The sequence below is a fragment of the Epinephelus moara genome, chromosome 24 (genome assembly GCF_006386435.1).
Source record: "Epinephelus moara isolate mb chromosome 24, YSFRI_EMoa_1.0, whole genome shotgun sequence".
Lineage (NCBI taxonomy): Eukaryota > Metazoa > Chordata > Actinopteri > Perciformes > Serranidae > Epinephelus > Epinephelus moara.
In genome coordinates this window covers 39,237,907-39,263,317 of record NC_065529.1, presented here as the reverse complement: position 1 = coordinate 39,263,317, position 25,411 = coordinate 39,237,907, and the positions used below count along the sequence as shown (strand labels likewise).

General features: G+C 41.4%; 1 protein-coding gene across 7 annotated transcripts in view; it reads right to left on the bottom strand.

Annotated features, from left to right (window-relative positions):
- anks1ab (ankyrin repeat and sterile alpha motif domain containing 1Ab) overlaps positions 1-25,411 on the bottom strand; it is a 61,877-nt gene that overhangs the window by 16,919 nt on the left and 19,547 nt on the right. For 6 of the 7 annotated variants that reach the window (XR_007569475.1, XM_050038400.1, XM_050038399.1 and 3 more), the window contains 5 exons: positions 18,517-18,632; positions 13,322-13,420; positions 10,994-11,140; positions 6,699-6,806; positions 2,721-2,894 (listed from right to left, as the gene is read on the bottom strand). Coding sequence is in view for 6 of the 7 variants with exons in the window: in XM_050038400.1 (XP_049894357.1) it covers positions 2,721-2,894; positions 6,699-6,806; positions 10,994-11,140; positions 13,322-13,420; positions 18,517-18,632 (644 nt within the window). In the remaining variant the exon portion in view is untranslated. The remainder of the gene's footprint in view (positions 1-2,720; positions 2,895-6,698; positions 6,807-10,993; positions 11,141-13,321; positions 13,421-18,516; positions 18,633-25,411) is intronic. The other variant, XM_050038404.1, reaches the window with a different exon arrangement.

Below are 25,411 nucleotides of genomic sequence, written 5' to 3'. Positions count from 1 at the left end.
ATAAATCACCTGTCAGAGTAAAATATACTACTGACAATAATCCACCGAGCATTTAGGAAAATGATAAGTATTGATTTTAGATATAATGGATCCTGAGTGCTGCAGTCGTACCCAACGTTTCGCTTATCTGCGGACACTCCTCTGTGTTTTCTCTTTGACCGCAGTGAGTCAGACACGAGGCATGTCGGTTCAACTGTTTGTGTGTGTCGGAGTTTGACCTTTAGCAAATGGTAAAATTTGATCACTGAGTTATTCTTGGTTAAATTCCTTAAAGAGGAACACAAGAAATTCAGGGAAGCACATAAGAATCAGTGGAAGAAGATGCCGTATTTAGTTTTTCAAATTTAGTAAAAATCAGAGCTACTATGGAGACAGTTGATCTTAATGTGAGAGTTAGTTAAAATATACTGGATGAGTCTAACGGCCACAGTGCCTCTAGAAAAAGTTACATAACTGATAAATATGTTTTTTATGGCATTCATGATGGAGATGTAACATGCTTTAGTAGCTGAGAAGATTACGAGAACAGCTGTATTATTGCTAGTTTTGTCTGATACAATGCAAAATTTTAGGACAGTTCAGTGCACAGTATGTAGTTTCTGTTATTTCTGCAGCAGAGTGGGATCATGGGAGTTGTTGTCTTCATTGTTTAACAAGCATCGTGAAAGTCTATCTATTGTGACTCGAGCACAAATTATGTTTATGAATGAGAACACGCATAAAGGGTCTGATATGCCAAGCCGATGGTCAGCCATCGGTCAATGTTGGGCTGTCGGTGAGCATCTGTCACCCTAGTTGGTGTGGTGTGCTCAGCCTACATCAGTTTTTTTTTTTTGGCCATTTCAGAATCGGCGTTAGCTTCATGATTGTGTTGCTGATGTTGTATCGTTATAATGTTACCATATGCATTAGCTTTGTGGTCGGAGTAAGCTGGATTGAAACATCATGTCAGTGTATTACATCTCTTCTGGATTGCTGTGTTGCAAAATGGCATGCAATTAATAAAAAAAAAGTGGTGTGTGGCAGGAAAGAAAAAATGCTGTATTGCTGTTATTGAGTACATTTATGTGATACTGTGTAATTTTCAAAGACGTATCATCTGGTGTTTCCCTGAAAGTTAGAGCAACTAGAGGGAGTAAAGGGGATGTGATGCCATAGACAGGCGACGTGTCTTGAATAAATGAAATGTCACAGGGTTTGAACATTGTTGGAAACATTTTGGAATAACGTACGTACACAACTCAATAAAATATATAACATAGGTCTAGTTGTTTTAAGACATTTCAGTGCAGAAAAGTAACATATTAGGGTGTGTATCCACAGCGTTTTTCTTTAGCAGAAAAGGGGTTGCAGGGTGCTGGGGAGGCTTCACCCCTGGGCTTTTGGTTGATTTACATGTGGGGTTTTTTTCTATGACAACAATATCTTGACCTTGACATTAGCTAGGCAGCTAACATAATGCTACATTAACAGAGGCTTGGTGACACAGTTAACAGCAAGCTTCCAACACGTATGGTGATGAAAACACAACACTAACCAACAACGTTCAGTGTCCGACCGATATGCTCCAACAAAGGAATTTTCCGTCTTTGTTGTGAAAGTTAGACGGTAGCTAAAGGAGAGGCAGTGACATCACTAGTGCCCGAGTTGTCCAACAAGAAGCGCTAAGAGCAGCAGCACAAAAAAGCCAGAGGGCTCTGAAAATAGTCCTGGACATAAGGCTTTTTCTCCAGGTGGCCAAATGCATCTGCATACACTCATTCCACATTGGAAACAACTGTAAAAACACACCAGCACTCACAAAAAAACCTCTGTGTGGACACAGGCCGTTAAACCTTTCACTGCACTGAATATCAGTCATATGTGATTTTAACACTTTTTCCATATTGTGGAATATATCAAAATTTGGAAGAATTATCTTATGAATTCATCCAAATCATACAGCCCTAATGGAGGGTACATTAAGCTAACTAAATCTTGAGAATGTCTTAAATATATGTAATAGATTGCAGTTTTTCAGCCTGAATCAGAGGCGCTGCGCTTCATAAAATTAGCTCCTCCATGTGTTATATAATACTTATACTCAGTTGCCAGATTATTGGGTACACCTAGCTAAAACTAATTGAGTCTAATACAACTGTCTTGCAATAAAATAATGTTTCTTTTAATAAGATATTCAACTTAATGGTTTTAGAGGATGTAGTTTGTGGTGGTGCTCCTGATAAACTGGCAGCCGAGTATATTATAAAACATTTGGCCAATTCATCGAATTAAATGTGTGTTCAATCAAAGTACTTCATCATGTTGATACAAAAACAATATAAAAATCCGATATTTCCATGGAGCAGTCCTGCTTATTGATGTCCAACATTGTCCATGATGGTCCAATAATCCATCCAGAGATATTAAAGTGATAGCTACCACCGTATGAACGGTAGATGTAATTCTCATCATCTCACTGTGCTGTAGTATTGTCGCATCGCTCAACCCTAATTACCCTTTGCTGTTTCTCTGGTTACACTCTGACGTTGCTGTGGTTCTTTGGGCCTGCCCACTATGATTTAACTCAACCAGTGGGCTCAGTTTTTCATCCAGCACGGCTCATGTGACAAGACACCCCGACACGTCTAACTTTGTACAGCATCCTCCTCTATTATTCAGCTAGTCGCTCACTGGTGGTTTCCCAGTGGACGACAGAAGTGAAGTAAGGTGGGACTCACTACAGAGCGCGGCCTCTCACTATATGAACGCAGAGAAACACTACACACATCTTGGTCAACTCCTCTCCGCCTCCGGTCCGACTCAGCCAAGGGCAGGAGCATGTCCATGGAGCGACTGGTGTAGGGGTCCATCTGACTGAGTGGAGATGTCGTCTGGGACAGGAGGTCATGGAACTGCCATGCACGCACACACACACAGTCACACAAAAGAGTACAAACACACACACAGCACAGCACAGATTAATGATTTGACAGCACTGTCTACATGGGCTGGTTTCCCTGATCTACATCCAAGCTTAATCCTCGACAAAAGAGCCTCTTCCATGGAGATTCTCAATTCTTTTTAGCCCAGTTTAATCTGCCTGGGAAATCAGCCCTGAGTATTTAACTGTTGTGAACATAATGATATTGAAGAATCTCATTCCAAAATTAGATATCTGTGGCTGGAAAAAAAGAAGGATCCATTTTCTCACAAAATTATGTTGGCATAGAAATAAAGCTTGTCATGCAACGTTGTTTAACTAGTTTAACCTAAGCTCTGATTCTGATTGTTGATCAATGAGAAAAGTACCAGGGTGTCATCATCGATGTTGTCAACTGAAATACTGAGCACTAAAACAACACATCTGAACAAACGTGAACCCATTTCAGACAAAAAAGAAAAACATTCTGTATCTTTTATAGACATCAGTGACACTAAATATGGGTTTTATTGAAGCCATAAGCAGAACAGCCTTTCTAATTGGGCATATTGAGCACACCTGATCTTTTCACCAAATTAGCACTGACAGTGTGTTTCTCCACTTGATGGTTAAACAGCAGCACTAACGATGCTGCAGTCTGATTCACACTCTCAATCCTGCAAGGTGCTTTAGATTAATAACATTTTGGCAGACGCTATTTGCACCCAGGTGTTCATAGCCAGCAATGATATCTGCACCTATTTACACGCAAGTTTATATCCTGAGCGTCCTAGCAATTTCGAAATATGACATTAACACAAACTGGTCGATTCAGCTATTCTGCTAAGATGTATGTACACAGTGTGCATTCAGCAGCTTTTTACATCCTAGAAATAGAAAATAATAAGTCAACTAAGTCTAAGAATAAAAAGCCAATGTAAATTTATACTGGACTCAAACCTCAGTCTCCTGCGTTAAAGTCCTGTGCTTGACCTACTCATTAACAACATCTTATTTCCTCTGAGGACTGTGTTGCTCTCTATACTACCTCACCTGACTTTCTGGCAGTACGTGTGAGTTTTTCCTTAAAAATTTACCTCTTCAATCTCAGAATTTCCAAAATATCCTTATCCTAATCAGCTCCAACCACCACACATCAACGTGATGAGTACTAACCAATTACTGCACACAGTTGGATCCATAATAACTCGTTGTAGGGATGTGTGTCAACGGCTGCAGTGTGACTATTTTCATCAGAGTGCAAACACACTCTGAAACATTTTTCCTAGACTGTACTTTGTTATTTTGTGATTGTAGAGTAGAGATGATATCAAGTCAGTGACACCTAATGAAGTGCCAAAAATGAAGACCATATAATACTGTGACTTTGAACTGTATCAGTTTCTACATCCCAACTTAGCAGTAGCATGTTACAGTAATACTATTACTTTTTCAGTAACGGGTAGTGTAACGAATTATCAATTAAATGTCAGTAATAATATTACAGTTATCAAAAATAAATAAATAAACAAAATTAAAAAAAACTGCATTTTGTTGTAACCCTTCTAAGCATTGGAAATCCAACAATCAATGACATCCCTGGATTTATTTTTCAAACATTCTGGTGGCATCTCAGCATGCTGAACTACCAACTCTGTCAAATACACCACCCTCGACTTCACCACACTACAGACTGTATGGGCTGTTGCCAGGGACAGTTGCGAGAGTTCGCCCAACTGCACATACACGGTGATGGGGCTAATTGTTAGCATCACACAGTTAACATCACCCAACAGTCATTAACAGGTTTACCAACAGAGTTGAGCCATTTCGGTGTCAGTTTGAGATTGTTGGATGTTAGCAACTGCTGCCGTGTTAGCTCCTGCTAACCGGGCAGACGGTGAACTGACTGTTTTGCCGGGTGGAGAGCTGCTCTGGACACAGCAGCAACAGAGATTGTGCTGATCCAGCAAGGAGTTAGCAAATGCAAAAAGGATCAGATACAGGCATCGCATGACTGGAGACGTTTCGATACTACTTGGCACTGGGTTATCTTGGCCAATACATTAAAAAGGTATCAAGTATCAATACCCAGCCCAAGCAGGTGGTGGTACTAAGGCTCTATCCACTGCAAAAACACAACCTCAAACCTCCTAAAACAGCTACTACAGCTGACAGCACAACACCATGAAACTCATGGAACACACCCCACCGTAGGTGAGCCCTCTGCAGTCGTGAAGCAAGACTGTAGCCCTACACTGGTGAAACAACCAAAACTTTATTTTAATTGTGGACAGCAGGCTACAAGTGACAAAGAACTACTGAAGCTTGTGGCTAAATATGTGGTGAGTGAAATGTTGCCTATCTCCATGACAAACTCTCCATCACTCAGACAGATCACTGCGGAAAATACCTGTCACAGGAAACAGAAGACCCCGTGTAAAAAATAAATATGAAACCAAAAAGTAATATAATGAGTCGTAGTAGGGCTGCACAGTATATCGTTTAATACATTGTAATCACGGTGATGACAGATGGTATCAGTAGAAAACTGCACTTTAAAAATGGAACTATGACTTCTTCATTGGTGCCTTTTGTGCTCAGTTCAATGTTCAATTGACCTTTCACTAAGCCCCGTCGCTTCGTGATAGTCTGTCAAGCTGTTGGAGCAATCATGGAGCCCACTCTGTAACTAACTGCACTCCCTGAAGAGATATTATCAAATTTTTTGGAAAAATGAAAGAGTGATTCCAGAGAGAAGCAGACAGAGGGGTCTACAGTCTGTGTTTGAAGGATATATCCAGGATGTCAAACTGACTCAGCAGCAACAACAGGTTCAAAAGACAAAGATAGTTAGAAGCTAAAGCCGAACTATAGGCTACAGATCACAGTGTAAAACTGCACCACCACATCACTGGGCATTGAGACAGAAGACAATGAACACAAAGGGAAACTTTGCCAATATTCGGTGTTTGGCTTCCCCCCTGTGCCACCAGCTGTCAGACCTCCACCACCGGATGAGTGGGAGCTCCAAGGGAAGCCAAACAATGTGCTTCTGCAGACACTGCGATTATACACAGCTGGTTGAATATTTCTGGCTCCTGTACATCAGAGTGGGTCTTTACTCAGTGTATAATCATTAAAAAGCAAAAGCAGCATGTGTATACATTCAGTAGGCTATATCTTCAGTAGCTAGCTTGCTAACCCTACACTTTCTGGGTTTGATTTTGGTTTTGGAACAGGGAAGAAACGTATATTTTTTTCCAACCTCTCCAGGTAACAAGTATCATTAATACAACTGCCATAGACACAGTGTTTGGCTCAAAATCCACAAAAACAGCCTGAAAATGAGGGAAATTTGAAACGATTGCATTAGAGTCAATGGAGCACAGCTGTGTTGATGTCAGACCCTTGTTGGACCCGGCCGATGCTACAATATGATTAGCCAGTCTGTGTTCATGTGGCAGGACTTAGTTAAGGGTGAAATTGTTCAATAAAGCAATGTTGAAAATAATTTCCTTTCATTTTTACAATTCAAAAAGTAGTTTGTTGAACTTTTGCAGTATACTGAAAGGAGCAGAAAGGCAGAACTGAGCACATTTTAATTTAATTTTAATTTTATTATTGCAGCAAGTAATATCATTATGGCATATTTTCCTTATATTGTGCAGCCCTAATGAGTAATGTAACAAATTATTGTTGGCAGGGAGTAATACGTAAAGTAATAATATTAGTATTAAAAAGAATAACAAGTAATTTTCTGAGTAGCGAGCCCAACACTGATCACCAGTCTTACCATAATTGGGGACAGACGGCGAGACTTCGATGGCGCCTCTTCATAGGGTCTCTCTGCTAGAGAGGCGATGATCCTCTTCCTGTGGCCCAGGGGACCAATCTTAATAACCTACAGAGGACAACATCAGTGCTTTGTCACATCAATATCGCAAACACAAGAATTTATTTAGACAACGCTAATAGAGATACATCCAAAATACACTGACACAGAGTTGGTGGCATGCAGCCCTCACTGGCAGACATCCACAGGCAAACAGAAATGACTCTCGTCAATAATTCAGCCTCAATCTGTTTTGCTGTAAGCTTAAAGTACAGCACTGTCTCCTTCCTGGGACACTCTATAATTCACGATCCATTTTTGGACATGGTGCTTAAATAACAGAGGAGAATTTGGTGATTTATGGGATGACAGCAGGTAATATGCAAATGACCAAGTGATTTTTCAATAAAATATATAGCGAAGATCCACTGCATTTGTCACAATTTGAATATGTTTTTAATTCACAGTTGTAGCAGTGCAGGATCACCTGACACATCTATCCATGGTATCTCTGTTGCTTTAAACCTTTTACAAAATGCCATATCCGCTTGTGTGGCTAAAACCCTCAGAGGAGGAAACATAGGTTAATTTTATGTAGTCAAAACTCATTATCTTAATACTGTATATTTGCATAATTGGCTATTAACATTCACGCTCATCCTGTAAAGGTGGATGTCGAGTGATTAATGTTACATTCGCAATTACGTCGCTGGTACAAAATATTCCATAAAAGGCTCGTATGGCTCTTTGTCTGAAGACTTCAATTATTTATTCAGTGAGAGTCGGAGGCAGATGAGGCAACTGGTCTGTAGTCTGGATTTCTGGTGCTGCTTTCCTTTTTCTCGTGTTCAGAATCCCAGTGAGACCAGTGTGCATGAGGTGTAAGAAATAGGAGAAATTTTTAAATAGTAATAAAGAGCCCTGGGATTGCATGAGAATGTAAACCAGCTCGTAGATCAAATTGATGGTTGATACTGAGATGCTGTAAGATGCTGAAGAGGATGTAGGAAATGTAATGGCCATAGCAAGTCCTGCCAAGGCACTCACAGGCAGTTCTGCTACTCTGCACACTGAAAGTAATGTGCCCTCCTCTCACACCCATCTTTCTGTACTGCATCGCAGTCTGCTGGACACCGTCCCTCACACACTGCATATACAGTATGTTTGGCTGCTGCTGCTGCTGCTGCTGCTGCTACTACTGCAGCTGTTGCTGGTTTCTGCCATTTTGCCACCACTGTCTTTCTATTAATCACACTCAAACACATAGAAATACAGTGATGAGAAGGAAAACATGATCGCTGTAAATGCTCCCGCCTTCTGTGAGCGCTCATCAACATACCAGATCATGTGGCTGCCCGTCATGACATAAACGATGTTAATGTCTACATGATTACATCACTACTACTACAGTCTCCATTGCTACTTCTACTACCAGCCGTTACTAATTCCCATTAGGGATGGGCATTTTAAATAATTTCTATATTCAAGTACTTGCATTAAATTATTATCGAGTACTCAAGTACTCCACAAAAAAAATCTAATGTAAGGAATAGGGTCAGGGTGAGGGTTTAGAGTAAACCTATCTGTCTGTGCTGCACAGGCTGCAGAGATTAACTACGATACACAACTTCAATGTTACACAGCTTCCACTGCACATTTATTTCATTTTGATAAGTCAAATATTATCTGGGAAAAAAATTACAAAATCCATTTCAAGCCCTCAGTTAACTTTGATGGGATGACTGGTTACAGCTGCAGCAGTTTCTGTTTGGTGTATTACTATTAAAGAGATACTGTGTCGATTGTCAACCAGCTTTGTACCATTACTGTGTGGGTAATATGTTAAAACGGACTGTGGTTAACTTCCATCCATCTTACCAGCGCCCAGATCTCCCTGCTCTCCCACTATGGACAGCAGAAGAGAAAGACCTGCCCATTTCTCCATCTCGCTCTCTCAAATTTAGACCAAACTGAAATCAAACTCCATAAACCAAGATTCTGTTACTGTATTGCATATTTCCTGCTGAAAATCACTTCAGAAACATCCCTGCCTGAGGGTTTAAGGCAGACAAACTCAGTGACCTCTTTTAAATCTCTTCTTAAAACTCACTTTAATCATCTGGCTTTTTCTTATCTGATGGTATTTTTACTTTTATACTGTTTCTACTGTTTTCTATCTTGTACGTTTTTTAGATTTATTATTGTTTTTATTGTAAAGCACTTTGTAACTTTATTAGTATTATCATTATTACTATTATCATATTTTGGTGCACTGTTTGGCTGTATTCCGAGAATGAAACAGGAAGTGGACCCCATACTATTTCCTGTACAGTAAAATGGTGAAAGCAAAACTGATCAAATATAAACCAAGATTCTGTTACTGCGTTCCTTAGTCTTGGCTCAATTTTTTCAAAAACATTTTTTAGCTTACTTTTTGCTAACAATCATATGAGATTGTCTGTTACCAGCCGGCCGCCATATTGTTTCCTGTGTCAAAACGGACTAGGTCTGACACAGCGCAGTGCATACTGGTAGCTGTAGGTTTTCTACCTACTGAGCAAAAGGGAATGCTGCCGCCCTTTATCACAGTTTTCTCTTGTCACGAACCACCAATTTCAAAAGTGCTTGTGTGTTTCTACTGTATTGACAGCCCATTTTTATGAAAAGACCATCTTTCCAACAGTGAAATACTTCTTTAAGATCTTTGGGACAGTTATGAGATCTCCTTCTTAACTTAATTATTATTTCAACCTTGCTGTGTAACTCATTGGCAGAGTGGTTAGAGCAAATGTCCACACATGAAAACTGCAGGGTCAGGGTTCAACTTATAAGTGTTCTGCAGTGCATTTGGGCATCAAGATTTTCAACATATTTTCTGCAGGGAATGCATTTTCTAGTTGGTTATTAATACTATACCAAACTCGGCATCTGCCAAAGAGAGAAACTGTTAGTATTGCACTGCAGTGTGAAGTAGTGTCCAAAACATCAAAGACACGTGGGTTAAGTTCCTGTAACTTTGTGCTTACAACCCATTCTGGCTCGACTCATACAAACACAACAATGGCTACTTGCGACTATGCGGCAATGATACATCTATCTGGAACGATATATTTGTTTAATGATCAATGATCCAACATCACAGATACACAGTGAAAACATTGATACATATCGTCATCTATAAGATACGCCTTTATTTTGAAATTCATATGGAACTGTGTCACCACTTTCGTCCAAGTGTACCCATACTTACTAACATTCAAACAGTGCTCGTGGCCTAGCGCCAGGCAAATAATGATGAGCTGCAAAGAAAAAGAAATGCAGCTATTAACTGATATTGTCTCATATCGCTCATAGGTCCTTGAATTAAATCAAATCGATACTGTATCATGGCAGACTTTGTGTTATCAGCAAATATTGTATCATTCAAAGAATCTATATATTGTCCTATGAAATTTGTGATTTGTGGTTTACCCTTGTTTGCAATCCCTCTTTACCAGGTGTGCAAGTTAAGCCAAAAACAGTTGTTCCTTCTCAGATTGGTTCACATCAATCATTTTTAGGAGCCAGACAAAGAAAAACAATCGAATATTTCACAATAAATTAAAGACTAAAAAGAAAAGTCAGGAAAATGTAATTTTGTAGCACAGGATATGTTTTTTTCTTCTTTCTCATCCCGTTAATCACCTTGCAAATCCTCAGATTTATCTCAGGAACCCATGGTAAACCACTGCTGTAGTCTAAACACACACACGTACGCACCAACAAAGACAAATCGACACCTGCATATGTTCAAACCAAATTGGTACATGCGCCTCTCTACAACCTCCACACGTCTCAGCCTAAAAGAAATTAGGCCCCCTTTGTAATTACAAATTATCACAGAATGTTACACGATTTCCATAAAGATTAAACCAAATTAGATACTTCCCTGTCATCAGTCACCATATTGCTTCTTCATTTACATTTTATCGGTTAGCTATCTACTAATTACGCGGTGATATTGAAAACGTTTCTGCTATAGTTTTATGGAAATGCTTCAATCATCGAGCACTTCTCTGTTATTTCAGCATTAAATTTTAAAGTGCTTCTTAACCTCGAACATGATCCATAAATCAGTCTTGTGATTATTCTGAGTCCATCAACACTCATGTCTCTTTGTCAGAGCCTAAAACACCGACCAATTTCCTGCTCACCCATCTTCTATAAGAGGCCAACATCAGAACTGTGCTGAATAAATGTAAAAGATGGCTTCTTACATTGACAATCTCCAGCTCCCACAGGTTCTTGACACACTCCAGTGTGCGGTAGCCACTTGAAAGAAAGTTGGGCAGATATTCATGCAGGCCGAGGCCGTCCAGCCAGGAGACAAGAGATGTGCTGCCATCACAGCCCAGTGCTTTTACCTACAGTGAAGGGAGAGACACGTGAGGGAGCAAGTACTGTAACTTTTAGCATAAAACTTAAAATAGAAATGTACACTGTGTAGGCTTGTCTTCCAGTTGTAGTTATAATTCTACCTTACTAAAGCTGGAAACTGCTGCTGCTGTTTTTAGCCCTCCTAGCCGTGTGGTTCAAGGGACAGCAATGTCAGTCTGTGAAAGGTCTGTTCCCCAGAGGACAAATGCTGCTGACCTTGGTGATCACATGAATTTTCATCTAGCACCACAAGCTTTTGGGTCTTGAGTAAAATATTTTGACAAAGATCAGATGGATTGCTGTGAAATTTTCTACTGTGTGAACCCTCTCTGAGCAGGAGCCTGGTGGGTGGAGTCAGGTCATCAGGGAGATTCAGCTCACCTGTGCTGGCTACAGGACAATATGTATATAGCATTTTTTACACAGAGAACACACCATGGAGCCGCTACAAGGTCCCTTCTTTATGCCTCCTTTGCATTTATACACAGAGCCAAACGACAGCAGCATCATTCTGCTCTAATGTGTGATTATAGACTCCATGTCAGCATCGCAGAATCAAAAGAGGCGTGACGGGAGTGACATGTAGCATGTTAGCACTGGCCTCTAGTGTTACATGTAAGTGCCTCTAGTGTGACACATGAGCGTGGTGATAAGCTTAATGTAACAACACCAAGCAGGGTGGAGGCCAGGGGAGAGAGACTGGCTGACTGCCACCATCTTATATGCTCCTGCAGCCAACCCAGGTGAGCTGAATCTCTCTGATGATGACCTGACTTCACTAGAGGAGGGTCCTCATACTTCAGATAGTCAAAGTCCCTATAGGATGAATGCTGCTGACTTTAATGATCCCGATTTGGAGTCGCACACTTGAAAACATCATTTTTCATTTGAATAAATCATGTTTTTTCTTACATTGTCACACTTTTTTGACTCACAACCCATGTGCAGCCTTTATTATACGGTATAATTGGACCAATCCTTATTATTCCATTCTCCAGTACAAACTGTAGTTCATTTTTTGTGGACTACTTAAAATCATAGTTAATAATACTATGCAATACGTAGTTATAAGTGATTTTTTTTATTATTTCAATGTACTTTTGATTTGTTTGCCAGTAAATCTAGCACGCTATCTGTGGTCAAAACAGTGTTAATTTCATTGATGAAAACTATCATGAAAATGTTTCTGCAACGACCTTATATCCATGACAAAAACAAGATAATGGCAAGCTAAAAATAGAGCCTGATAATAAAAACTAAAACACAGCTGATCCCCACAGGACTCCACTCAGTCCGGACTTGGGGAGGTTTATAGGTTGATGCTGTTTGACAGGCAGGTAGGAGGACGGGTTACCTGTGAGTGTAGCTGTGCTGTCAGTAAACAGTCTGAACTCGGCGGAGTTTTCTCCGACAGAGACGCAAGTTTAGTTTTAATCACGAGTTTAAACCTCTAGACTAACATGTTGCAGATTGAGAATGAATTCAGGCTTTAGTTATTTTTCTGCTTCTTGACAGTGAGATCGATAAGTCAGCGTTTACAATGAACCAGAGTACAAATCCATGTTGTTTTAAATTAGTAATTTGTGGTGTCAATGTTTTTGAGACCATAAATAGAGAGATGTTGAGTTTTTCAGATGATGATCAGTAAGTGTGTGCTCGTAAATCTCCCCCTAAACCTGTGAAAAACTGCTGGAGAAATGCAGGTTTGTAAGTGTGTAGAAATTATTTGCTGTTGTCACAAATGCAATTCTTACACAACCTGTCACCTTGATTCTAATTTCTGAAACATGAATTAGCCTCACTAGATTAGTTTAAAGATAAAAGACTAAAAATTTTCATCGACTAAAATGTTTTGAATTTTTTCATCAACTAAAACTATGGAGGATAAAAATGACTAAAACTAATCAGCATTTTTGTCTCAAGACTAAGACTAAATCTAAAACAGCTGTCAAAATAACACAAGAGTTTTTCCATTTAATGTTTAATTGAAATTATGTTACTCCAGCTCTGACAATCCACTGTATTCATCCATTTTCTTATTACCATATTATCTTTTTTTTTTGCTTATCTTCTATTTTTATAAACATACTGACATTGTGACCTTTTTTCTCAGACACCGTCAGTCACTGTCTCGCTCAGTGCCGAGGTTAAGTTATGATGTTAAGTACCTTAGGCAAGCTGCGTGCCGCATGGAGGATTTTCTTTCTGTGTCCTGGGTCAGTGATCCCGATGTCTCTGAGATCCTGGTCCTCCATCACGTTACTTCCCTACATGTGCACAAACGCAAGAGACACACACAAGTAAACACATTCACACACAGGCGCACACACACGGCCACACTCATACATACACACACATGCACGTAAACAAATAAACACGTACAAACAAACACATGCACAGAGAGACAATACACCGTATGGACATACAGTGATACAATCCATGAAATTAAATCAGTTGATGATACTGTATATCAGTGCAGTAATTTAAATGTCTGCATACACACACGGGGATACAGTATTTACACATGAAAGACATCATACTGACATGTGACAAATAGCTTTACATGAACAAAGGCTGATAAAAGTACTGTATCATGATGCTTTCTACACTGTAACTACAGGGCAACATTGCAGCTGTGCAAACACACACTTTCTCATAACACACACACACACACACACACACACACATACACACACACAGAGTATGCACATCTCTGACATAAGCAGTAACAGCAGAGTGGGAGGACAATGAAGTCAAATAAATTGTGCATGCCAAGAGTAATCAATCTGATCCGGTGCGACTCAGAGGGAACAAAGCCTTCATAACTGCAGCAGCATCTACAGGATCTCAGTGTTTCACTGAGGGAAACCAAACAGTCCGAGAGGAAACGAGAACGTTTCTCTACAGTTTGTAACAATTATTTAATTTGGGAACAGAAACAATGAACAATAATCGTTCTCCACCTCCTAAAATCTTGACTGACAAGCAGATTCTTGTCTGTTTCATGTAGCTGTCCATATTTGCAGCTCCAGCTGCTTTGTCATCTTATTCCGGTTTATAGGCAGGAATAAAGATACAAGGAGAACCTTGAAAATGTGGAGCTAAGCGTTTTTCCCCGTGGACTGCTGCAGATTGATTCTTCCTGGCCAAGAATGTTAAAATGTTCTGTAGTCTTTACTCAATCTGCTCTTACTGGATTGGTTTCAGAGCACAATGCAGCAGTATTCACAGGCCTGTATCAGGGTGCAGTTTGGAGATTACTCACTGATCGCTAGAATAAAGGTCAAAATGAAGCGGGGTCTGATGTAAGGGAGGACCAAAATAGATCCTCCACTTTTATTAACACAGTTTGAAGTTGGATGATGCCTCGGGAGACTCTGCAAACTTATTATTTCATGCTGCATTTGAAACATGTGACGGGAATGTATGGTTCAGTTCTTACATAGCTCATGAGCAATGGTAGTCTGATCTAATCTGATACGACTTGCAGATGTAGCCATGGTAGAAGTCCTTCATCTCACTAAATGCACTCAGTTAATGCAACAGTGAATTAGAATTGCTCTATTTCTCTGCACCACGGGGGAATTGTTTAGAAAAATCAAATTTTGTTACTTTTTTCAAGAGTCAGCCGGCGCAACGATAATATGGCAAAGAAAGAGGACTTAATTTATGTGTTAGAATATGCATGCTTAGTTCAACATTATAACATTCAAGAAAGAGGGGGCTGCAGAATCTGATGCAATATTGATGCAGGGAAGATGCAATGTAAATGCATGATGGGTAACTTCTAAGATGTTTCCTACTAGACAAATTGCATCTTTGCCACATTAGTTTGGACATCAGAGCAACTAAGCGTAATGCTTTTTAAAAACAGCAATTATGTGAGTGACAACGAATCCCACAAACAAATCCTGATGTTCAAGTCCAGTTAGATTGATCACATCTGAAGCAAGTCTGGCAGAATCTAAAAGGGCACAATATTAAACATTCACAATGTCTGCCTGACTACTCTGACCTTTCCCTTGTTTGCAACTTCCACATCCTTGTAAATATCCATGGGTAATTTGCCTTGTGAAATTAATGATTTATCTCCTTGATGCATCAAGTCCAGCAGACACATTAGTCGTGGCATGAAAATGAGCATCAGAATGCTTAATGACCCATCGTCCTCATCACATTAAATCTTGATCAACGTGGTATCTTCCAAACCAATAAGACAAGAAGGCTGCTTTGTTTTCTTTCTAGATATCTGTACATTAGTGTCGGCCACAGTGGGACAATAAAAGAATTTGTGTCAGCCAATAAAGATTTTGCAATACGTTTAATACTCCACTAGCTGTTTCTTTAATATCTCTGGTTGCATTAGGCTATTGTGGGCGATGCTGCAAATCAATAAGCGGGACTGATTTATGGCATCAATTTAAATAAGTACCTTTATTTGTCAGGTATTCAATTTACTTGATTAGTGAGCATTTCAACATTATCTATTTCTTAAATTGAAAGGCCAGAGAGTATACTTTATCGTGGTATGTAATATTATTACATACAATAATATTACACATAAAGAGATAAAGGATTTTATCCATACTAAAGCCCTAATGATTTTTGAGGCTGATACTGATATCAATAAAATTTTTATAAGGATCCTCAGGCATTGAGATGGTCTAGTGGTTAAGATACATACAAAACATCATCAGCTCAATTCCACTGCTGCACACCACTTCCTATCTATCCATGTCCCCTCATTTCCTGTCACCTTGTAAGAAAAACGGGTCCTTTAAATTAGTCTTTACAAGACTCTGACTATGAAATGTACTGAGCAGGACATTTTACAGTTGAAAAAGAACTAGTCACTAGGGCCGGGCCAAATGGAGGAAATCGCACATCACAATATTTCTGACCAAACATCTCAATATCGATATTGCCACGATATTGTCGGGTTGACTATTACACATTAAGATTTTTGGTAAATAATCAACAGTAATGTGGGCAAATAACAGAACGGCTAGAACAGTCTGGTAGGTTTAGAAAATGACATCACTTTACTGTAATGCAGCCTTTAAAACCAGGAAAAGACAACACATATGACAGAACAATATCCAAATCAGAGACGATATCTAGTCTCTAGTGATGCGCGGGTCAACCCATAACTCATTAAGTGACAAAGCAGCGTTCAGAGTAATTGTGCAAAAGTCCACCTTCCACCCTTTCTTCATTTCTCTCTCTGTCTCTCGAACACACACAGCAAGCAGCTTTATCATCAGCCGTACTGCGCTCAGTGTTTCTGTTATCCAATTCTTGGCCAGGAAATTTTGTTAAAGTACAACATATTTAAATCTGTCTGGTAAGAATATATAGGCCTACCACCATGTCCTAGGAGCAAACGTCTCTCTGTCCACACTGAATTGTTAAATATGCACTTCTGTTACGTCATTAAACATACCACGTAGGATATCAGCTGTGCGCTCGAGATCAAATTTAGGATGAAACTACGCAAAAGATGGGTGAGGACTTGCTGTCTTCCCTACGTTTGTACTTTTTTAAAACAAAAGAACACTTGTTTTTTTGTGATATTTACTGGAAATGACATACATTATAGCCAACAGCAAGTAGGTTGTTTTTAGCAATGGTCATTACCAGACAATTTGCGGATCAGGTTCAGGTGGTTGATTAATGCGTGTTTGCAGGTTCATTGGGGCGGATTCACTCTCTTGATTGGCCAGGATGATGCAGGTTTTAAAAAATCTTTATTCACGCATCACTACTTGTCTCATATCACGATATTGAAATAATACCAATCTATTTCCCAGTTTCTAAATAACCTCAAACATATCTTTGGTGTTTCTGTACTAAAATGTTTTGTTACTTATTGTTTGAAATATATTACACAATATCGATATATATATAGTATACTGTATATAAAGGCAAAAAGCTGGCCCCAACAATCCATATTGCACACCACTACTGTATTCCTTTTACTATAACTATATATTATAACTACACATATTGCTCCTTTAGGCTTGTTGTCACTTCATGAACAAATCTGACCCTAAAGCTCAGATCTCCATGGCACCTCATAGTAGGAGTGATCACGTGTTCATAAGGACTCCCATTATGTTGTGATCTCATGCCTTATCGGAAAGAAAAACAGATCAGAGAGCAGCACTCCTCGACTGGAGCGCTTTATGAATACAACCACTTTCCCTCTGAGCTCGCTGGTCTCACTTAAGTGAGCTCAGCTGTGACAAACTGATGTAACATATAGCCTATAGTGCTAATGCAGCTCTGTGGTCTGCGAAATGTCCGCATTTACCCTTTGGGCCTGGTTATTTACAGTGTATGGCCGTGTTTTTTCAGAGTAACATGACCAGGGGATTGGAAACGTAATGGTGTTTTCTACAATCATCACCAAATGCAATATCAAGTTTCCTTGTGATGTTCTCTACGGGAAACATGATAATGCTTTCAGTCAGAATGTGGACGTCTTTTGAGCTGCAGCTGAATGAATCTATCAATATGTAATTTGATGGAGGCGTTTTAAAAATGCAAAACATTCATCCAAAATGTGTCAATGTTTTCCAGAAACTGTCTGATCATGTTTTTAAATCATCATGGAGGACGAATCATGTGTCTTTTGATAATTCATTTACTAGTGACATAATAACTTTTAACCAAAGTAAATGTCTGCATGCAAAAATGTGTGACTACACTCTAAAAACCAGGAGTGTACAGACTATAAATACAACACTAGCATGCTGCTGCAGTCTAATCATACATTGTGCAGTTATTGCAAGACTCATAAGCACCACAAGCATAATAGGTGGTGGATTTAGTGAGATTTGGCAAGCAACCATGCAGCTATGGTGTGTTTAGAGTGAGGACTGTTTGTTCACGTCATCTGAGTGTATCTACACAGAGGTCAAGTCCAGTGACTGTAAATCAGAAGATTCAATATAGAGGGGAGGAGGTGGATTTAGAATTGTGCAGTAAATGAGGTAACATGATTGGGAAAGCTGGGAAAAAGTTAATAGGTTCTGGTTGTCATTTGTCTTTCCACTGGTGACAGCCCACATTCCTTAAAGGGATTCAGTGTGGGGCCATAAATCTTAGCAGGGTCATGCATCGCACAGGAGGTGCAGAGGAGTTATAAAAGGGGCGAGGGGAAAGGGGGAAGGATGAGAGAAGGTGCAGGGGTGAGTGGGAAAGAGAAAGGCGGGGGGGGGGGGGCTACTGACAGACAGGCAGAGGGTGAGAGAGCAGAGTGGTGACATAAAAAGGCAAATGCAGCTAGGTTGACACAGGGAGAGGCAGAGTGATGTAAAGTGGAACCGACCCCTGAGATGACGTGCTGCAGGTGACTCACCATGAATCGTAGGTCGTCGAAGCCATTGAGCAGGAACTTGCTCTCGTACTGCGGCAGCCCCACGTGCTCCAGCCACTCTCCGACCGGCTGGTCCAGGGCTTTACCACAGGCCCCATCTGCCGAGAGAGGGAAGCGCTTCAGCAGGGAGAAGCCGTTCAGCCGGTAGCAGCGGCACTCAGAGGACGACACATGGCATTGCCACATCATCCTCGGCCAGCAGAGGCAGAGCCGAGTGCAGCAGCACCAGGCGGGGTGGGGGGGAGACAGGGTCCAGGCCGGGGGTGAGGGGCTCCCAAGGTACGGTTGGGGGCCCAGCTAACTCAAACACAGGAGGAGGGTAGGAAGTGCTGCAGGCCCAGCTCAAGCCCTGCAGGGGACTGACTAGGCTAATATACACCCACTGGTGTTAGTGTGACTGACTAAAAATGTCAGGCGAGGGTGGAGGTAGTGCAGGGAAGGAAGCCCATCTGAAGCTTGGTATAGTGAGTTATGTTGGACTGAGCCACTACGGCATCTTCCAACAAACAGGGTTCACTAAACATTCCTTTAGTGAGCAGATGAGCGAGTGTATGAACAAGTGCCTAGCTAGTCCAAAAACAACAAATTTGAACACTACAAATCAGGAGGCTAAATAATTTTCAAGCTGAGGGAAAATGGAAATCACTAAATCAAACATTTTCACACATCACACATTATTTACTCTGCTAAAACTATCCCCGTCATTCTTCCTAAAATCAGAAATTACTCCATCAGGGTCTAACACAGAAATATTAATTTCCCCCAAAATAAATTGGTCACGGTTTTCACCACATACTTGTAAAGCTCTGGCTGAGTCCCATGGCTTCATTGGTCAATCTCTTTGAGAGCTAGGACACGGCTCATACAATGAAGGTAGCAGCATTCTAAAGTACTGTTGAGGTACTCATGTTATTTTTGATCAAGGAATACTCGTTTGCTTAAATCATTTTTCATCTTTACTCCAGAGCCACAAGGAGTACGGTCAGGTAGACATATTGTAAATCCTACATCAAAAAAAGAAACGTTGGCTTAGGATTTCCACAGTGTGCTGATTCCAAACTCCTCAATTCATAATCAAATCCAAATATAGATTCCTTGATAAAGCTCCTGGTAAGCTGTCTGCCAGTGGAAAAAGGCTCGGTGTCCTTGGTGGTGCCAGTGCTGCCCAGCATTCACACTCTTCAGCAGGCTGCTGGCTGTGCGGCTCCGCCAGAGAACGTGCTTCTCATCTCTCAAAGCAGTAAATCCAGGTTCAGATCCAACAGACGGCAGGTGAGCCTCTTGACTCTGAAGCGAGGATCACTGCGGGACCACAGTGCAGGTTAAGCTAGCTCCTTCCTGAGGCAGGCGCCCCCACTCCCACCCCAGCCCACCTGGTTCTTCTCCTCGCTGGGTACAGCTAGCAGCCTCTGTGCTCAGGGCAGAGGTTTGCTGCATCCCCTGCCTGTCTGAGACATGCAGGCAGCGCAGATGCAGTCACAGCAGCTGCTCCTGGCTCACACGCGCTACCCCTCACTGCTCACAGGGCATAACGTCCTGACGCCGGCTACTTCTTACACAGGAGACCACAGATCTGCCTCAACCTCAGCCACTGCTGCCACGTCCTTCCCACATCCACGACAGGCAACAGACTCAGATCATCCCCCCTTCTCATCCGAGCAAATCCCTCAAGCTCTTCTTTTTAACTCCCCCCCTCCTCGCTCTCGTCTCTCTCTGCTTTCTTTCTCTTGCTCTCGATCTCATAGCCCCATTCCCATATTGTGTGATCGCACTGCAGGGCTGCCGTATGCTGCCTGATGAAGTGGGGTGCTGCTCCACGTAACCACCTCTCTCTCCCTCACTCTCCCACTATATCAATTCCCCTCCCTCTGCCGCTCTCTCCCTCACTCTGTCTCGCTCCCTGCCTCTCGTCCTCAAACACACAGACAGATGCAAAAACACACACACTCTTTCTCTCTCTTCGTCCTCTGTCTCTCTACCCCTTTTCCCCTTCTATCTTGCACCCCTTTTTTCCCTCACACAAATGCACACATCCTCGCTCTCCTCTGTCTGTCTGTCTCTCCCTAACCTTACCCCACCTCTCCCCCTCTCGCTTCCCCCACTGCACTGATTAGAATTGCAGAGGCACTCTGATCTTGCCAGTGCAGAAAGGACACCACCATCAGAGGCAAGGAACAAGCACCGAGAGCCCAAAAATCACAGTCCTGCTCTGCCAAGAATGACTAGAATGTAAAGGGATGACGAAGACCCAATCCTCTCCTGCAGGAGCAGCGCCAAATTTTTTAAGGCTAACACGGAATATTGAAACAAAGCACCTCATCAAGCCCCTACTTATTAGCAGACGGCTTTAATTCATTTACATCTTACTTTGATGATAGGACAAGGGGGGGCAGCATTGATTCAAGTCAGCAGAAGTCTCTAATGCACTCGTACAGGAAAAGAGAAGAGGCGACCCGCACTTCAAGTCCTGTCTCTTCTTCATCTCACGCAGTCATACAGCATGACAGAAAAGAGGCAAATTCAATTATGTACTTCCAGATGCTCGTGTCATATCAAGCGTTTTTACAGCACAACAGAGGCTACTTGCAGGAGAAAAAAAAGCCTGGATAAAACAAGTGAGGTAATATATAATTAAGATAGATTTTGGGTACAAAGACTGCCTCGGTCTACAAAGGGAGTGGTAGACTTTAGCACCCACCTATGCAGGGCTGCTCACTGAGTCCGTCACTGGTGTTATCTGGGTACAGCTGCAGGCAGAGCGTAATTATGCAGGCTTTCAAGCTGCTTGCAATCACCTCACACATTCCCAGATGGGTAGTCAGCCAGTCAGTAAGGCAGTCAGGGCAAGGAGAAGCGGTGCCAACAGAGGGAAGCAAAGTGAAGGGCTATTGATTGAACCTCCTCCGTAATTGGCCGCCTGTACCCCTGTTGCTCTGGCGTTAACGATCAGGTAAAAGGCCAAGTCGGGTCTCCATGACCCGTCAGTCATCCACAAGGACCAATGCTCATCATTTGTTATCAGGAAGAGAAGCTGCTGTCAGATTTGCCCTGACTGAGGAGAGAGATGATGGAAGGAGGGAGTGACTGAGTGAGAAAGGGAGAGAATGAGCAGGAGACAGATAAGAGACAGAGAAAGACTAATAAAGGAGGAGGCGATGAAACATATGGGGGAGATAAGATGGTAATAGGACGTAAGAAGGATTGAAGTGGACTAATTATGATTCACTACGAGATCCCACAACTCCTCCTCCTTCTTTACTCTTCCCTCCCGAGCATCATACCAAAGTCAGCTCTTACACCACAGTATCCAGACAAAGACTGTTAAAAATACCGGCCACCCCATCCAATTACCTCCATTCATTTGGGACAGCAACACCTCCCACGGTAGTAGGACCTAATTACTGACTGACAGAGTATCCGATGCTCCTCCGTGGGGGGGAACTGGGTCACTGTCTTATCCCCTGTTATACAGGCCATGCTGTCAAATCTATCCAAGTGGGTTTCTGTACTGTTTGAGCACTGCTAGGTCTAGACTTGGCTCAGAGGAGCGCCCAGAAAGACCTATTTACAGAGGAAGAGGTAGAGGTTGTGCCTAGATAAAGCCGTGCCTCTTTATCAGAGCGGCAGAAAAAGCACTAGCTCCTTGTCAACACACCCAAGCACTGGAGAAAATGAGCCGCAAAGCTGAATTAATTCAGGGAAACTGAAGGCGGACTCTTTTCCTTTGAACGTCAGAGTGTGCCTGTACACAAACCGAGCCGATGCCTCCTGTGTGCTGTTAGCTGAGCTCTCTCTCTCCACTCCCTCTCTCTTTTTAAGCTCATTTACTCAGTGCTCTCTTAGCACACAATCGAGGCACTCGTGATGGGCACACAACACAAACAACCTCATCCTTGAGTATGAAGAATGGTGCAAAACTGCAAGGCGAGTTTTTGTAGCTGCACAAAATCTGATGTCCACAAATCTGCTTCCAGAAGATGAATTGGCCATCCTTGGCTCCTGATATGAGGGACAGCAAACAAGGAGAAGGTGGATGGTATGAGAATTCACGAAAACAGGGACAGTGGATAAGGTTCTCCCAGTTCTATCACAATAAAAAATAAATGTGGAAAGAAGCGTGACGATTTGTGTTTCCATCTTTGTGATATCTCCCTCATCTCCTTCTCTTTTCCCCTCCTCTCCTCTACCTCTCCTCTCCCCTCTCCCTCCCTCTCCTGGTGATGACTCTGATGGGTACCTGTTTGTTCCCTTTCATTCATGTGACCTCTTTACTAAGCGACACATACGAAAACAGCAACAAAAGCATCTTCGCAACCTCCAGAACTACTTGTGCACAATCTCCGATTAGAATCGGAGCAGCAACTGCATGACTCAGCTGAATCTGGGACACTTTCAGCATTCCCTCCTTCAAACCAGGCCTATAAATAGCTCACACCTATATGTGTAAAAGAAAAAAAACAAACAAACAACATATTTCCTCTTATGTAATGTAGAATAAGCCCTGGTCTTAATTGTTAGGACAGCAATTAATCTGAGAATGCTTGGGGTGTGCTGGAAGTCAGGTTACAATTAAAATCGTAAATTAACACTGCGATGGAAACCGGCTTTGCTTTGAGATCGTTTTGTTGATATGTATTTCCTTTTGGCTTAAAATAATATTAACTAATATTAATATTGTGTGATGGTTAAGAGCAGTCTGGAAGGCACTGATACACATTAGAAAAAATTAAGATGAAGATGGTGAAAGTGGTTATGGTGACAATAATTGCCGTTGTTACTGTTATTTATTTTATTTTCCCATTTTAACTGTTCTTTTGAAGTCATAATTATGTTTATTTTATGATGCTGAATAGTTTATTCATTGCTTCACTTCTCAGTTTAAATGTATTTAAATATTTTGTTGTCTAAATGATCTGCGCTTTTCTCTTTCATCATGTGAGGTATTCTGAGCTGCACTGTTTCTAGAAGAAGCTATATAATTAAATTGTTTTATTTAGTTAAAATTATATAATTAAGTTAGACAATATTTATTATTTGAAGGCTAAAAGAAATAAACCCCATATTCATACCGTCTACACTTCCCCTTCTTGAGTGAAAGTAAAAGTGGACATATGAAATCAACAAGAGATTTGATCGAAAGAGTAGATGTCCGTAACATTTTGTACTCTGTGTTTAGTTTAATTGGCTGCATAGGTCAAACTATTACTTACCTTTTTTCCATTACGAGTATTGCCATTTAACTGCATATACACTTGAAGCCTTTGTAATGGGCTGACAGGACGGAGTGATGTAAGGCGCAATATAATTACCTGACGACATTTTAACACATGTAGGTTTAAATAGTGGTTCAGCAGTAAAAGTCTTAAAGGGGCAGTTCACCCCATAATCAAATGTATATTTTTCCTTTTACCTTTAGTGCTGTTTTTCAGTCTAGATTGTCTTGGTGTAAGATGCCGTAGAGATGTCTACCCTCTCTCGAATATAATGGAAAAAGACGACACTCAGCATGTGGTGCTCAAAACTCAAAATTCAACAGCAGTGTCTCTAAATTGTGACCCTGTTACTCAAGACAATCCACAGACCTTGTTGTGAGTAGTTTCATGTAGGAACTATTTTCTTTTTACTGAACTACACCCACCAACCGAATCACCACACAGACAGAAGTGTGCATCTACTGCTAGCTCACTTAGGATCACTTAGCTAGCCGACATTACAGCTCAGCCGAGGAGGACGCCGTTAATGTTCACATCTCGCGCTGTCACAAGCACAAGCCTCTCATTCCCTTCACCTTCCCCCCCCTGTGTTTTGTTTTGTCTGTGGGTCCATTTCGGTGCGTCATTGCACCACTTAACTCGACAGCTCTTTAAATGGAGTGCAATCTGTCAACGAGTGGCAACAACCAGCTTTCCTAGTTGGCAGATGATTGCTGACATGGACAGTAAAGTTGACAATGGGGTTCATCAGTTCTGTCTCATCAGTCTCCCTTGACTTGTTTGGGTTTGTATGGTTCATGTGGTCATGGTCACGTAAACGCCGCTCTCGCTGCTCAATTTTAGCGCCGTATTTGCCAGCTACAGTAACTGTCAAATGGTGTGCAGACTCCACCTACTTGGCCCACTGCAGGTATGTGCTGATGCTGTAATGGTGCAGACCCAGTGTGGTCTCCCTCCTTGATTTCTCTGGTACCTGGCTCTGTTTATCACACTCACCTGCCTGCTATCAGCTCATCAAGTGCACCTGCCTCTCATCAGTTCATCCACCTGCAGCACTTTTTATTCCAGCTCTCCAACCACTCAACGCCAGATTATTGTTTAATCTTTTGTGGTAGCTACACATCAAGGCCAACTAAGTTTATTCTTGGCATTTCTCTTCCTCGTGTTTTCCTGCTATTAAACTGAGTTTTTCCTACGCTCCAGGATCACCAGTTACCTACCTGCCAGCTTCACCTGCTCTCCACTCCTCCCTTCCCCCCCAGCTTCCTCTCAGCCACTTCATTCCTCCCCATGGACTTCCATCCCTCACCACCGTTCCCATATCATTATCTTTTGTGGCAATAAACCTCAGTCTGCGTCCTGCACTGCGTTCTACTCGTGTTCATATCAAGTGGGTCATGATTTCTGGAGAGAGACATTACTGTTGAGTTTTTTAAATGTTTTTTTTTTTTCAATGCTTTGAGCACCACAAGCTGAGCACCATCTAGTTTTATTATACTGAAGAGAAGGCAGAAATCACTACAGCCGATATCTGCAACACTCCGCAACACACACCAAAACAACACTACAGGTAAAAAGGAAAAATATGTATTTCTGATTTTTTCCTGAACTGTTACTTTAAATCTCTATTTCCAGCTTCCTTACTTTATATGCATTTATCACTA